This window comes from Chiloscyllium plagiosum, chromosome 24 (genome assembly GCF_004010195.1).
Source record: "Chiloscyllium plagiosum isolate BGI_BamShark_2017 chromosome 24, ASM401019v2, whole genome shotgun sequence".
NCBI classification, from domain to species: domain Eukaryota; kingdom Metazoa; phylum Chordata; class Chondrichthyes; order Orectolobiformes; family Hemiscylliidae; genus Chiloscyllium; species Chiloscyllium plagiosum.
This window is the reverse complement of record NC_057733.1, coordinates 51,883,737-51,900,863: the sequence shown is the minus strand read 5'-3', so window position 1 is coordinate 51,900,863 and position 17,127 is coordinate 51,883,737. Positions and strand designations below refer to the sequence as shown.

General features: G+C 38.4%; 1 protein-coding gene across 3 annotated transcripts in view; it reads right to left on the bottom strand.

The window, feature by feature from the left end:
• rhot1a (ras homolog family member T1a) overlaps positions 1-17,127 on the bottom strand; it is a 97,775-nt gene that overhangs the window by 27,670 nt on the left and 52,978 nt on the right. For all 3 annotated transcript variants that reach the window (XM_043715098.1, XM_043715099.1, XM_043715100.1), the window contains exons 10-15: positions 16,004-16,112; positions 10,705-10,825; positions 8,275-8,359; positions 5,088-5,233; positions 4,882-4,982; positions 69-199 (exon numbers count right to left, since the gene is read on the bottom strand). In XM_043715098.1, the coding sequence (XP_043571033.1) occupies positions 69-199; positions 4,882-4,982; positions 5,088-5,233; positions 8,275-8,359; positions 10,705-10,825; positions 16,004-16,112 (693 nt within the window). The remainder of the gene's footprint in view (positions 1-68; positions 200-4,881; positions 4,983-5,087; positions 5,234-8,274; positions 8,360-10,704; positions 10,826-16,003; positions 16,113-17,127) is intronic.

Sequence of the window (17,127 nt, the reverse complement as noted above, 5' to 3'; positions counted from 1 at the left end):
GGACCTGTACACATTAAAATGCAAATAAGAGGAGGAATGCAGTACTCTAAAAATTCTAAGGTGCTCACCATTAAATTTCGGCCAAGAAAGCCTTGCAGAATTCCAGTTTTGCCACAGTTTTTCATGCCAATAAGATTACACTGAAACACATTCCTTTGTGTTTGTTTTTTTTGCAGATCTAGTTTCTTATCTCTCGTTACTGCAAGAATATAAAGTTTGATTAATAAATCATTTATCAGACACTCAGAGTAAATGCAATCCCACTTTCTTTCCCACCTAACATATATGTTCCAGGCAATGCTGTATAAAGTGACTAAATGCTGTAGGAGCACATTTCTGCAGATATTTGAATCAGTGCAGAGCTCTGAACAGTCATCTAGACTCAAAACATCAGCTTGCTCTCTCTCCACGGATAGTGCAAGACCTGCTTTGATTTCCAGCATTTTTTGTCTTCTGTCTAAACGTTGCAGCAGGAACAGAGATATCAAGGGTCAATATTTGCAGAATCTACCAAATATAGGAAAGTTTGAAAGCTACAGTAGGTATTTTGGTGTCTCAACATCTGCACCACAGTACTAAATTAATATTTTCTGGGATTGAGTGGTTTAATGAAATTATAAAGCGAATTTGATGTTCCAATTTCAGTCTCCAAAGCTTTCAATGGTGCTGTTTTGTAATGCTACATAAAGTCCTTGCAAATAGTAATGTAATCAGTTAAAGAGTTTAGATTAGAATTTTCTGAAATACGTTGCTCACATTTTTATAATGATCATTGTTAGCGATTTTTGAGAAGATTTCTAGCTCAGGTTGATAATATGGATGTATGTTAGCTCGCTGAACTAGAAGGGTTGTTTCCAGAAGGTATGTCACCATGAATAGGTAACATCATCAGTGAGAGTCTCAGGTGAAGTGCTGGTGGTATGGCCTGCCTCACTATTCATAGGTCTTGGTTCTTAAAGTGGGTGATGTCATTTACGGTTCTGCTTTGCTCAAGGGAAGGTAGATGGGATCTAAATCGATGTGTTTATTGATAGAGTTCTGGTTAGAATGCCAGGCCTCTAGGAATTCTCGTGTGTGTTTTTGTTTCGACGTCCCATGATGTGTGCGTTGTTCCAGTCAAAGTGGTGTCCTTCTTTGTCTGTATGTATGGAAACTAGTGATGGTGGGGCGTATCTTTTGGTGGCCAGTTGGTGTTTATCAGTCCTGGTGGCAAGTTTCCTGCTAGTTTATCCAATGCAGTGTTTTTACACAGTTCTTGCATGGTATTGTGTAAATGATGTTAGATTTGCTGGTAGTATCTAACAGATCCTTTCAGCTCGGCGAACAGAACCACAGCAACGAGCACCCGAGCTACAAATCTTCTCACAAACTTTGAAGATCCTTTCAGTTCATTAGTTGCTGTTTAAGCGTGTTGGTAGGTTTGTGGGTTACCATGGTGACAAGGGTATCTGCTTGTTTGGGTTTGTTTCTGAGGAATCGACTATCTTGCGCGGATAATCGATTATTCGGTTAATCGATTCAATGCCTTTCCGCTGGGGTTCGGAGTTTTTAAAGTCTGCTCCCTGTTCAGGAGACTGCAGAAGCACACAGCGTGCGAGACCCCGCCCCCCCCCCAAACCCCTTCCAACACCATCCCTACCCACCAGCACAAAGCACGTGAGTCACCGCACCCCACCTACCTCCAGAACCCCATCCAACCCTGCCCCCCCACCCCCTCAACCTCATCCAACACCCCCCCACCACTGTCCAATGCCACCCTCAAATTCCCATTCACCCCGCCCGCTCTCAGGGGCAGCCGGACTGTACACCAAGACTGCTGCTGCAGCTGCCTTTGTGAGGTCAAGTCTCCAAATAGTGTGTACACACACACATCCACCTTTTCACTGCAACTTTTTGACAGGTTATCTGGGGAAGCAAGGTGGGGTGGGGGTGGGGGGTTGAACTCCAGGGAAAGAGTGAGGAGAGGGGGCGGGCTGTTAGTCATTTGGAGACGGTGCCTGTTTAAATCACTAAACAAAAGACGCAATCACTGTTGGAAACATATTTTTGATGTAATGTTTCTATCGGGACCTCTAGATCGCCTTCGGATAATCTGATTTTCGGATAATCGCGGTTTCTCTGTATTGGGTACCTGTTTTTCTCAAAAACGTTGTCTAGGTATTTTTCTTCTGCTGTTTGTAGTTCTTGGGTGCTGCAATGTGATGTAGCTCATTGAAATAACGTCTTGACGCAACTCCATTTGTGGGTGTTGGGACGATTGCTTCTGAAGGTAAGTATTTGGTCTGTGTTTGTTGTTTTTCTGTAGACGCTGGTTTGAAGCTCTGCATTTACTGTACTTTTAACTGTCACATCTAGGAATGGAAATCTGTTGTTGTTCTCCTCTTTTGTGAATTTTATGCCAGTAAGGACATTGTTGATGGTGTCGTATGTTTCCTCCAATTTGTTCCATTTTGTGATGACAAAGGTGTTATCCATGTAGCAGACCCAAACAACACAACCAAATTCTATAACCACATAACCTTACATCAAAGAAACACTGGAAATGACTTCCAGACTACTCAGACCCCTTGTCATCATGGTAGCCCACAAACCTACCAACACGCTTAAACAGCAACTAATAAACCTAAAACTAATGTCATTTGAAGATAAACCTTCCAGCTCAGTGAGCTAACTTATATCCATATGATCATTGCTTTTCATCAGATGGAAAAATACCTTGAATAAAAGCAAACATTGCATCTCTTTTAAGCAGAACCGATTAATAGTACTCAGATTCCATTAGCAGTAAGGTTGGAATGGACACATTTCTGATATCTCAGGGAATAAAGAGCTATGGGAAGCAGGAAATTGAAGCTAGGGTTCAACCAAGATTAGTATGACTGCATTGAATGGCAGAGCAGGGTTGATGGGTTTTAAGGTCTATTGTTCCGGTGGTATGATATTGAGATGTAATAGCAAAGGTTTTTATCATCAGTAATGGGATCATTAAAACCTAGCTGGGATGATGGGTGGGAAGATTTAATTCATTTCCTCATACACATGTAATAATAGCAAGCGCAGACATAATTTGAATGACACCCATCCCATTTAGGCAAGAAAAATAAGAAAACACATAAATGGCATTTTAATTAAAATGATGTGCTTAACTAAAATAAAAACAAAATACCACAAAGGCTGGAAATCTGAGGCAAAATCAAAGCTCTGGAAAAACTCAACAGATTTGATAACATCTCAGAGTTAACACTGAGTTGAAAATGACTGCCCTTCAGATCTGGAGAGTAAGATTTGCTTAATCTCATAGTCCCTCATTACAATTTACATTTATTTTATGTAAATTTCAAATTTATTACAGACCTCTTCAAAGTAAATTAGATAGTTATAAATTAATATCTGTTACTGTATGTTAGAAAGAAGAACTTCAATAGCATTCAAAAAAGTTAAGAATTTGAAATATAAAGTTATGTATTTCAGTGTACAATGCAAAATAATAAATGTAGGAGGGTATCAACAAGGTGGAGATGCCAATGTCTCTCCACTCTTAATATAGAAACTTTAATGAAACAGACAACTGATGCTATATCAAAACATAAAAATGATATGCAAAACAGGCGGTAGTTTAAAAAAATGCTTGAGTTTGTCAAGATCAGCTCAATATTAGAAAAAATTACACTGTAGACATACTTGCTTCAGATTAATAAGTCAAACATAAATTCAAGCCAATACAAAAAAAAACCAATATGCACGATGGAGACAATGGTTAAAGATAGAGGAGGGCATAGAATCAGGGACCTTGAACAGGAACAGGACCCATGCTTTCTCACTTGGTTCTGCCAATGAAGCCCACGTTCAATGAGAGAATAAAGAATAAATGACAGACAACTTGATGAACTCGTTGGGGCAGCAAAGAAACTTACAGGCCAACAGGTCGGTTTGAATTATTCAGATAATATGTACACACCATATACTCGTGTAAAAGTCAATCATTTTAGATTTTTATTAAGGTTAAATTTATGGATTTGACTATTACATCAATACTACTTATGTGGGGCTGAAATTCATGCACAATGAAGTATGGTAATTCCACAAGTGCTGTAGGGGAACTGAGCTCAGTTGAGCTGCACACAAAGAGAGGGTGTCATCTGACTCTGATCTGATGTGTCTTAGACTTTTGTGCCATATTCTTCCATTTCCCTTTGTTTTCTCTTGTCTATTGTTGTTTTAGTTTTTCAAACTGACATTTCAAGCTTTTATTTCTGATAAAAAAGTTATCAAACATTTGACTCTCATACAGTCTCACCGATCATTGTAGCTGTGACAAATCATCAACAGCTGCACAATAATTACAGTGAAGTAAATGCATATAGGCCTATCTCATATAGGAAATGATGGTTGATAAAATTTGTATCATACTGATTATAGTGTTCGTTCGATAATGATCTTAAGAAATCTGTAGCCTAACATGGTGTGAATTGCATATCAAAACACATAATAGCAAAAAAAAATTCATTTTCTCATTGTAACATTTACGTACAGGATAATACATTGACTCACAAATGTTGATCTGTTATTTGTGAAGAACTAGGGTTGACTTTTATATAAAATACACGGAAAATTCCAGATTTTTGATCAAATATAGGAGGTTAACTTTTACATGAGATCTACCTTTACTTGAGTATACACAGTAGGAAACATTCATTCCCAATGTGTAAAATGTCACATAGAATACTTTTGGTATCAGCTAAATTCAGGAGATTTTCTCGAGTGGATGTAGATTTGTTGCTATTATCATTGTTCAGTATGGATTAGTTTAGAACACTCTGGTGTTTTAGATCAAACAAATGTCAACTCCCTGTAAAAGTTCAATAAAAGTCTACTGCTTACCAGTGACAGCAGCTGCCTGAGACTCCTGTTCCCTTAGAATGGAATATCCTAGGTAACCTAAATATTCTAAACACCGCTGAACATCAAGGTATGTGGTCAGCCTAATTCAAAACACAAATATTCAGCTGTTCAAAAGTTTGAGATTTTAAATAGAAAGCAGATAAACTTAAAACACTGTTTGAAATTTTCGAAGGAAAATTACTCACGTCCATTGACAAATATAACCCTGATAAGTGACCCATCCCTTGTCATTGGTACAAACAGTGTTGTTGACATCAGGACCCCAAGGCATGTAAGGAAATACTTTGAATAAGTCTTTTAGTTCATCAGGTGACAATGCACAATCCCGATCCTGAGAAACAACCCAGAAGAATAAAGTTAAATAACTTGACATTTATACAGTGTCTTCAACAGAGTAGAAAAATCCCACAACATGGTACATATTGAAATAAGATGAATACTGAGCCAAAGAAGAAAATTGGTAACTAAAAGCATGGTTGAAGAGATAGGTTTATAACTAGGTCTTTAAGAAGACAGATTTAGTGGTGAGAAAGATCAAGTGAAAGCATAACCGTCATTGGATGGGGATGGAATGGTGTAAAAGACCATAGAAACGTAGATGATAGGAGCAGGAGTAAGCCATTCAAATCCTTGAGCCTGCTCCATTATTCCATATGATCATGGCTGATCTTTGAGCTCAATATCTTAATTCCACCCCTCCCTCTTCCTTTAATCCCTTTAGCCACAACAGCTACATCTATCTTCTTCTTGAAAGCAATGTTTTGCCCTGAACCACCATCTACGGTAGCGGATTCTATAGGCTCACCACTCTCTCAGTGAAGAAATTTCTCATTTCAGTCCTAGAAGTCCACAAGCTGGACTTCCCCACTATCAGGAATATCCTTCCTACATCCAACCTATCTAGTCCTGTTAGAATTTTATAGGTTTCTAGAAGATCTTCTAAACCAGAATTAGAGGAGTAGATTTAGATATTTTGAGAGTTCAAGGTGGTCATAACGATAGGGAGGGGTGAGGCCAAGAAGAAATCTTAACAGCAGGATGGGAATTTTAAAATAAAAGCTGTGGTGGATCAGGAGGCAAAGAACAAGCATAGAATGATACTGATGTCTTATTTGATGTGTGCTTGGATTAAGCTGCAGAATTTGTGCAGAATGGAATGCCAGCTAGATGACAACGAAACTACAGAGGAGATCTTTATAAAGGGATGAACTAAGGCAGGAATGGAGACAAGTGGTGTCATGGAAACAGGTAATCTTTGTGTTAGGAAGCTATGGAGTAAGAAGCTCAGTTTAAGGTTAATGCAATGCCAAGACAAGAACAGTCTGCCTCAGTCTAAAATGGTGACCAAAGACATAAACTAGGTTAATAGCAAAGAAACTGCATCTTATGGATTGAGAATTGGAAAAGATTTAAGGTTTGGAGAATTTCAGGGTTGCAGACAGTTTAATATGTATTTTCTTGGAATTAAAAAGTCAAAAAATCAAACATTAAAAAGAAATGGGGATACTCTGAAGTTTACATAATTAATGACGTGGGAGAAAAGCTTATAAAAAGAGAGAGACAAGAGATTATTTCAAAATTACATCAGAAAACAGTTGGTCATTGGTGGAAGTGTCTTGGTTCTGAAGGTTGCCTAGTAACAGCCTCTGACTGAAGTGGTATATGCATTTTACCACAGACTGGATGGACAGTTGTGTAGGAGCGTACAAGGAAGCAATGATATCTCTCTCTCTCTTGCATAGTAAATAAAAGATAACTCTTAAAGGAAGCCAGTTGAAAAGGTATCCGAGTGTAATATTCTCATGAGAATCAGGGAAATTTTCAGAAATGAATACCTTGGATATCCTCACAAACTCTGAATGCCAAACTAGTAGTAAGATCTATACGTAACTGACTTGTTAACTGAAGGGTTACCTACAATCACTTTTAAGCTGACAGCAACATGATTGCGTCAACAAGAAACCGAAAAGAACATTGAGAAAGTCACCTAATTTTACACTTTGGGTTGCTCAACAGGGTCTTCCTTATTTTTCCACTCATAATTGCTCTGTAGAGTTATTTCTTCTTGTCCTTTGCACAAATATGAGTGTCTTCATAAAGAATATAATTTAGTCCTGCATAGTAGTTTAATTGATAACTAGTCTGGCTATACGTTTAAAACACAAATCCATCTCGAATAAACAATTTTTAAAATTTACTGAAGCATCTTATTATTTTGAAGAACAGAACCATAGAAAATCGGAGCAGGAGTAGGCCATCTGGCTTTTCAAGTCTGCTCTGTCATTCAATATGATCAACCCAACTCAGTACCCTGTTCCCGCTGTTTCCCTGTACCCTTTGATCTTTTTAGTCCCAAGAACTATGTCTATCTTCAAAACTAATAATATTAATTCTCAAGCAGACATATGAGAACAAAAATGAGGAAGGGTTTTACTGAGGACAAAGGCATAACTGAGTATTTTTATAGACATATAAAAGGGAAAACTGTTATGAAAGCTCTTAACATATTATTTGATAATTTGCATTTTATAATAGAGAAAAAAATGGATTTTAATATTTCAGTTTTGTGAAGATCTGACTTTTTTTAAGAAAGCAACCAGAAGGCCATTTTGAAAATTGAGTTCAAAACAGTATTTTCAATAAATTGCATCATTTCAGTTAAATGGCTAGAGCTCCACTGGGGAGATAACAGCCAAGGTATTTACTGATTTGAGTTTTATGGTCACCAGAAATAGAGACAGGGAGAAACCAGAAGCAAGTTCATGCAGTGGAGAGAGGCCAATACCAGCAGCGGTGTGGTTATTAAACGTTTCTAAGCATTCAGGAATGGGGAGATGCTTAAATGTCTGAGAAGAAGGTGGCTGTGGGGGTGTGTGTCAGAGAGGAAGACATCCTAAAAGCTGCTGAAGAATGAGTTTAGGGAACCCATGTTAAACAACAGCCAACTGAGTTGGCCATCTGTTTTAAACAATGTCTAATGAATGCAGTTTGCTGAAAGAAACCTTATTACAATCAAGCCTAATGAGCAAGGAGGCAATGTGGAGCAGAGGTATCTATTCAACGAGATTTGAGTATTGGAAGGGTATCGCTGGAATAAAAATGATAGATTTTTTTTCCCTGAAGTTTACTACGAGACTGCTCCAATAGTTCCTGCCTCATGTAATATATGTTTTTTTTCCTTTGTGAGATAAACCTCTACGGTATTTTGTTACCAGTAGACTGGCAGAGGTCAGTTACTGAAAACTAAATAACAAAAATTAAGACTTTGATTTATCAATCCAGATTTCACTCTGGAATCTTACTTGCCTAGTATTAACAGCGGTTGGAATCAAGTAAAACAAAAATCAGCCAAAACACGCACTATTAGCTCACCAAATCGTGTTTGTCAAAGATGCTTTGTAGGAATAAGTATGCATGATGGTTCAGTTCAGTTGTACAGTCTGGAGGAATTTTTAATCTGTGAAAAAAAGGAAATAAAAATCAGTCTGTCATTCACAATGAAGTCACACTATGTGACAAATCAATTACCTTACAATGTTCCTGCAGAACTGCAAAGCAATCCAAAAATCCATTCCTGTGAATAATGCAACATTGAATAATGTGACCATGTAATGTCAATTTTTAATTTGATTCTTAAAAGCTAAGCTGAGGGAGTAGCAAGATTGTGCTTAACTTAAAGAACTAGAGCAGATATTCATGTGAGCACTCCAGGTCATCATATCCAAATTAACGTAAAACTGTCCACATGGTTTCAAATCTCCCTCCTTGTATGAAGTATATGCAAAATAAATCAATCTGAGATTTATTCTTTGGTTTCACTCTCACAAGGGAATGACTTGTGAGGAATTTAATCAATGATTAATCAATTCCCACCTTCTGATGTTGTATTTGCCCCTTTTCATTACAGACAAGGGGGAAAAAAAAGACAGCATTTTCATGTTCACCTTTGCTCCATCCCATTTGTCTCCCCACAATATCACTTTGTAAAAGGTGGGAAATCTATGTCTTTGCACGCTTTAGCATCTCATAGCAGGACAGAATCTACATCCAAGTTACAAATTTCTAAAAACCTACGCACCCTTTCCTACCAAAAAAAAGCAATCCTGGCTGAACCTAATACAAGATTACACCACAATTTGAAGTATTATATTGATGCATCCAGCTAAATTGAATGGCAACCAGCAACTAATTTTAGCATTCAATAGGATGGGGCAATGAACAAGTGGGAAACACAGGCACACTGAATAAATAAAGGACCATAGCTAACCTGATTTCCCTCAGTTGCAGCCCATTGTATTCCTGTGCACCCATTACTGCCATCAGATTACATACTGTGAATGTTAACCAAAACTATTTTTTTGGAGTCGATATTTTGGTTATCTACAGAAATAAATTAAACCATTAAGTGTACAAATGTTAAAATCATACAAGTGAACTTCTATTTTAAATTGTAATATTGAAAAGAACTTCAACCAAAATGTCTGTAATAATGTATTCAATACAAATTCAATACGGGAAACAAAATGCTTTATTAGGGGAACTGGCTTTCTCACACTCTGGTAGCCAATTGATTTCTAGAACTTGGAGGGAAAGACATCAGCTCTTTACGGTTAAGTAAAATAGAAGTAAAACAGGTAAAAATATGACATGGTGGGAAGCGCAAAGTGCTTCATTATGATAGTTTGGCTATCATGGCACATGGATCAGTTGGCCTACTTCATCATCAAGTATCAGATTTGCAAGTTAAGCAGGAGTATCGAAGATATTGGATTCAGTCTGATAACCTCCAGCCAATTACTCTAACTATGGAGTTTACGCTTTGCAAAGTCAATGTGAGTAGAACAAGGGGGTGAAGCAATTAAATACCATCACAAAACAATCCTAGATACCCAAGAAAGCAAATTTCAGATATGGCCTAGATTTAAATGCCTACTTAAGCTACTTAATGATATGTCAGAGATAAACTTTTTTCTGGGCCTGTGTATAATGGATATTCAACTTAATCTGTACTAAATAACTGCAGTCACACCAAATCAATGCAATTCATCAGAGAAGAAGTGCTTGAAATATTTAAACGACAAGATGGCAGTTAACTACAAGGTTAAAAATAAATTGACACAAAATATTTATTCTTCAAACCCCAAAACATATTTTCACTTAAATATTTGCATTTTAACTTCTAAGTCTACAGTGTACCTCATAGCTGTTGACAGGGAGTGACAGTGTATTAGCAGTAATATTAGACCAGCAATTCAGAGTAATGTTCTGGGGGCAAGAGTTCAAATTCATGGCAGATGATAAAATCTGAATTTATTAACAAAAAAATCTGGAACTTAGAATTCAATTAACTAATCTGAATGGTGTCTTATACAATCACGGATTGTCATAAATACCCATTTGGCTTACTCATGTCCTTGCAGGAAAGACGTTACCTGCCTGTGACTTCAGACTCATGGCAAAGTGAATTGATTCTTAACTGCCCTCTAGAAAACCATTCAGTTCAAGAGCAAATAGGGATGGGCAATAAATTTTGGCCTTGCCAGGGGCATATGTACCTCATGAATAAAAACAAAAGCAGATGCAGAAACTGAAGCAAAGAGGACAGTTTGCTCAGTGATTTTCCAGTTTATCCCAAACTGAATAGAACAACAAAACCAGCTTTTGTTCACTCCTCAATCTGCTATTATTTAGCGGTCACTTAATAACATCCGCTTTCTCTAGAAAAATTCTTGCGTAAATATGCAACATTTAAAAGTCACCATTCCACAATGCAATAGTGGAATACTTATCTCCAATACCTACATCGGGAACAGATATTCATGTGTGAGCTCCAGGTCATCATCATATCCAAATCGACGTAAAACTGTCCATGTAGTTTCATGTCTTCCTCTTTGTATAAATAATGTATGCAAAAATAAAAAACCTGCAACAGAGCAGAATGATCAAACATCTGATTGGAATTGCCCTTGACAATATCCAAAACTATCTATTGACAGCAAATGGGTGTGTAAATGGAAACTCTCACTAATGTAGTTCCAACACGATACCAATACCATTTGCTAAGCCTGGAGGTTATAAATTCCAATGCCACTACTGAGCTTGTGTGCATAATCAAAACTGACACTTCAATGTAATATTGACAGTGCTACATTATTAAAAGTGTCAACCTGATTCTTAATCTCAGTGCTCTGAACAATAATCCAGACATTTAGTACATTATTTGAAGCACTGGATTCTCCTGGTGCCCTGGCCAAAATTTCATTCTCAAGCAACATCTGCAAAGATTAACTATACTGTGATTTAATTGAATACAAACAAAACTTGAAAGTATAACATGGTTACTTAATTGTCTATACAAGTCAATCTAACCTAATTTGAGAGGCACAAATATATATTAGTTATAAGTTTATTCTCTGGGTCAAGCAGAGGAAAAGAAGAGGCAAAATTAGAATGGTGCTGGAAATGCACAGCAGGTCAGGCAGCACCCGAGGAGCAGGATGTGACATGCTGTGCTTTTCCAACACCATTCTAATCTTGCCTCTGATCTGCAGCATCTACAGCCCTCACTTTCGCTTAGAGGAAAATAAGCCAGAATTTCATTGCTAGTCATAAATCTTAATGATCCTTATGAGAATTAGGTTTGTAGATTAGATCTCAATGTCTATGTGCTCCACCTTGGTGTCTGTGTCCATAAATTTAAAGGACAAGGGTGTGCTGGAATCAAAACCCACTGAGTAGTCAGCTGCAGATAAAGAGGAAGGCAGAAAATAAAATGGTAAATTTAAAAAAAGCATCATCTTACATAGTTCTGGAAAAACTGTTAAAAACCAAATAATACATGACAGGTTATATTTCATAATCATTTGACTGTAGCCTGAAATTATGGTTTCAGCCTGAGATGCAACCTTATGGCATGGTCCATTGTGGAGCTCCTCAATGTTCAGATAATTACAGGTCACCTGTAACATCTTTCTGGGTGGTACTTTCCTTATTAATCACTCAAAACAGGTATCAATCTCAATTAATGCATTAATTAAATGAATACAATAATGCAAACAGTTTTTCTTTTGTGCTTTTTATTGACTGAAAATTATCAAAGTAAAATAATCTCCATTTCATTGAGATTGGAAGAGGAATGTATGGAAGTTCAATTTACTGATGACTCAAAGACAGGAGAGCAGAATGTGAAGATGACATAAGGAGTCTGTAAAGTGATATGGATTGGTTGAAGTGCAGGGCAAAAATTTGGCTGATACAATATTATGTAGAGGAAAAAGGGGAACTTGTTCACTTGTCCAGGAAGAATAGAAATAACATTATTTAAAGAGAGATATTGCAGAACTTGTGGGGGGAGATGGATTTAGGTGTCCTGATTTATGATTTGCAGAAAGTTAGTACTCAGGTACAGGAAGTAATTAGGAAGGCAAATGGAATATTGCCGTTTTTGGCAAAAATGCAACATAAAAGTAGGAAGGTTTTGCTACAGACATACAGGGTTTTAGTGAGACCACACAAGGACTATAGTATCATGTGTTGTGCTATGAGGAATTCTGGGACAGGTTCAACCTATATCCACTGGAGTTCAAAAGAATGAGCGATGGTCTGACTGAAACACAAGATCCTGAGAACTTGACAGGGTGGAACTTGACAGGATTATGGAAGAATGTTTCACCCTATGGAAGAGACTAGAACTAGGGTTAACAGTTAAAAAGGGCCTTTCCACTTAAGATTGAGATGAAGGAGAAAATTTTCTGAGGGTTGTTAGACAATAGAATGGTCTTTCATGGAGAACAACGGAGGCAAGAAAGAACGTCAGAGGGTTTTGGGGTAGACAGGAAAGCAGAAGCACAACCAGATCAGCCATGATTGTGTCAAATGACAGAGTAGGCTTGATTGGCAAAACAACTTACTTCTGCTCTTAATCGGACTGTCTGTATAAGACGCAAAAGATAATGACGACCTCAATCTCTGAAGCAGTTTACATTTCTCTGGAATTGTTCCTATTAATAATATATTCTCAGTATTTCAAGCATCATCTTGTAGAAAATTGGACTGTAAAGAAGCAAGCAACTTAGCAGGAGTTATCCATTGGCAACTGTAAGCTTGCATTTTCAATCAAAAGATGCCAAGCCAAAAAATGGTTATTCTTCATTTTCTCCAGTCCTAGATTCTGTTAGAAATACAACAAAATGCATACCTGGGCATATTTACAGTATCAAAAACATATGTAGTGTATAAACTGCACCATTCTCATTTCAATTCTCATATCTCAGTTGTTATTGTGAACAAGGCCAAACACAAGAGGGAGATAGAAAGAAATCATATTCACCAAAGCCTGAGTTAGGTTACTCGGTTACCCTATCACCTACAGGTAGTGGCAGATCAGGAATATCACAGTTAAGGAAAGAGAATAGAATCTTATATTCAGTAGAATTTGAAGTCAAAATAAATAAAACTTTATCCATCGAGAGAGAATTCTAACAGCAAAGTTTTGTTTCCAGTTACAAGCATCAATAATTTATTAATATGCACATTTGAACACACTCCCCTCTTGTGGCAAGATCGTGCAGGGATTTATACACTGAAGCGTTTTCTGGTGGCCTTGCTAGTAAACTCTCACATTGATGAGTGTTAAAACTGAATTTCTACAGACCTTTGGAAAAGATGCTGTTGATTGCTTTGTTGTATAAATGGGGTAAATTTCGAAAGAAGTTAAACAGCTACCAGTCAACCAAATTTCAAACTGCAGCTTCAAAAGTTCATAAGCTATTTATTAAATTAAAAAATGCAAGCTTTTCCACACGTCAGTTTGGTAAAATAAAGCTGATTCCTCCCGTTCATAAAACATTATCATGACCCAGTTTTGGCATGTAGCTATATGTCATGGGACTTGGGCTATTAGCTCTTCCAACAAACACAAATTAGGGACTTTAAGGGATTTTATTTTTATTCACTTAGGGAAAGAGAATGTCACAGGCCATAAAAATGTCTAGCCAATCTCTAGTTGCCCTCGAGAAGGTGGTGGTGAGTTGCCTTCTTTAAACCACTGCAGCCCATCTGCTTAGGTTAATCCACAATACTGTTGGAGAGGGAATTTCAGGACTTTGATCAAACAACAGAGAAGGAATGACAATATGCTTCCAAGTCAGGATGGTGTGTGGCTTGGAGGGAACTTGCAGGTGCTGGCATTCCCATGTATCCACTGCCCTTGCCCGAGACAAAACTGATTATCAGAATGGAAGTTGCTGTCTAAGGATCATTGGTAAATTACTGCACTGCATTTTGTAGATAGTACACTGTTGCTACTGAGCACCAGTGGTGGAGGGAGTAGATGTTCATGGATGCAGTACCAAATCAAGTGGTCTTTATCCTGAATGGTCAAGATTAGAGTGACACTGGACAAGCACAGCAGGTCAGTCAGCGTCCAAGGAGCAGGAAAAACAACATTTCAGGCAAAAGCCCTTCAATAGGATGGTGTCATGCTTAAGTGCTGTTGCAGTTGGAGTCAACTGTTGCAAGTGGGTAGCATTTCATTGCACTCCGGAGTTGTGCCTTCAGGTTTTGGGAAGTCAGTGGTTTACTCACCAGTGTTCCTCGTTTCTGACCTGCTCTTGTAGCCACTGTATTTATATGGCAAGTCCAGTTCAGTTTCTGGTGAATGGCAATCCTACCAGGTTGTTGATAGTGGGGGATTCAATGATGGCAATGTCATTGAATGTCAAGGGATGGTGATTAGATTGTCTGTTACTGGAGATGGTCATTGCCTGACATTTGCGTGGCGTACATGTTATTTGCCACTTTTCAGCCCAAGCCTGGATACTGTCCCAGTCTTGCTGCATTTGTACTTGGAAAGCTTCAGTATCGGAGGAGTCCCAAATAGTGCTGAACGTTGTGCAATTATCAGTAAGCACACCTACTTCTGACTTGTACTACATTCTTCACAACTTCCAGAGTTTAAGGTTCTAATGAGGTGTTAAAACAAGAATTGTAAGAAATCCAAAGTACAGCAAAGTTAATGCAAAGTAAATTTAAACATAGCAGCATGTCACAATTGAGTGGAATGCTTAGCTTGTAATATAGGGAGTCATAGGCCTTAATGGTGTCCTAGACAATCACAAGTGCAGCGACACAAACTTGAGCTCTGGGGTTCAGAACTCCAACAGTAGCTGGAGATACTGTCACACATCCATGGATAGCACATTCAGAGAGGTAGTCACACTGTAGCTTAAGGGCCTGGAGGCAGAACGGAACAGGTGAACACCACATTCAAGAGAAATAGGCAGGTAGTGCAGAACAACCCTGTGGTCCCATTCAAAATATGGTTGCCCAATTTGGATGCTAGCTCCTCATGGAAATATAGTCAGAGACAAGCTTATAGCACAACTTGGGTACATTGGTCATTAAGATGGCAGGACAGGTGGTGAGGGCAGTTAATAAAGCATTCAGTAAACTGGATTTTATGATGATGTCGCCTAGCCAGGGGATGAAATGTTTGCAACAAAAACTTCCAGCTCGGCGAACAGAACCACAACGAGCACCCGAGCTACAAATCTTCGCACAAACTTTGGATTTTATTAATTGGGGCATAGATCAAGAGCAAGGAGGAAATGCTAAACTTGTATGAACTTGCTACACCGCAGATGGTTTACTGTGATCAGTTCTGGGTGTCATACTATAGGATGAACGTGAACACACTGAAGCGAGTGCAGAAGAGATTTACAAAAATGGCTCCAGAGGTAAGAAATATTAGTTCTCTAGATAGATTAATTTTCAAAATCATGAGGGGTCTGGATTGAGTAGATAGGGAGAAATTGTTCCTACTCTTTAAAAGGATCGAGAATGAGAGGGCAAAGATTTGAAATGATTTGCAAACATAAAAAACGTGATGCAACACAGAGTGGTTCAGGTTGGAATGCATTGCATGAAAGAATGAGGGAGGCAGAGGCAAGTTGAATTGAAGAAATCAGGAAGGCATTATACAATTATTTCTATAGAAACATGTATTGTGAATGCTCAGTGGATGAATGGCTAATAACTCACCCCCCCCCCCCCCAAAAGAAAATGTTATACACTTCTCCGATTTCAATGAAGTAAAGTTTACCTTTCAATGTCAGCCCATTATCAGCAACACCATCACTCATGTTCTTCCGTACTACATTCTTCACATCTTCCAGAGCTTGAGGTGCCAACGGGGTGTTAAAACAGGTTCTCTAAACAAAATACATTAGTAACAGTCACAAAATGTCCACAATACAGCAAGTCACCTTGGTTATGGAGAGAGATAGGTGCGTGCAACAGGGTAGGTTTTACAATTGGGGGAAGTGTAAATACGATGCTGTAAGACAGGATCTGAGGAGCATAAGTTGGGAGCATAGGCTGTCAGGGAAGGATGTCGTGGAAATGTGGAACTTTTTCAAGGAACAGATACGACGTGTCCTTGATATGTATGTACCTGTCAGGCAGAAAAGAGATGGTCGTGTGAGGGAACCTTGGTTGATGAGGGAGGTTGAATATCTTGTAAAGAGGAAGGAGGAGGCTTACATAAGGTTGAGGAAACAAGGTTCAGACAGAGCGTTGGGGGGGGATACAGGATAGCCAGAAGGGAGCTGAAGAAAGGGATTAGGAGAGCTAAGAGAGGGCATGAAAAATCTTTGGCGGGTAGGATCAAGGATAACCCCAAGGCATTTTATGCATATCTGAGAAACATGAGAATGAGGATAGGTCCGATCAAGGACAGTAGTGGGAGACTGTGTATTGAGTCGGAAGAGATAGGAGAGGTCTTGAATGAGTACTTTTCTTCGGTATTTACAAATGAGAGGGACCATATTGTTGAAGAGGAGAGTGTGAAACGGACTGGTAAGCTAAAAGAGATACTTGTTAGGAAGGAAGAGGTGTTGGGCATTTTGAAAAACTTGAGGATAGACAAGTCCCCCAGGCCTGACGGGATATATCCTAGGATTATGTGGGAAGCAAGAGAGGAAATTGCAGAGCCGTTGGCAATGATCTTTTCGTCTTCACTGTCAACGGGGGTGGTACCAGGGAACTGGAGAATGGCAAATGTTGTGCCCCTGTTCAAAAAAGGGAATAGGAATAACCCCGGGAATTACAGGCCAGTTAGTCTTACTTCGGTGGTAGGCAAAGTAATGGAAAGGGTACTGAGGGATAGGATTTATGAGTATCTGGAAAAACACTGCTTGATTAGGGACAGCCAGCACAGATTTGTGA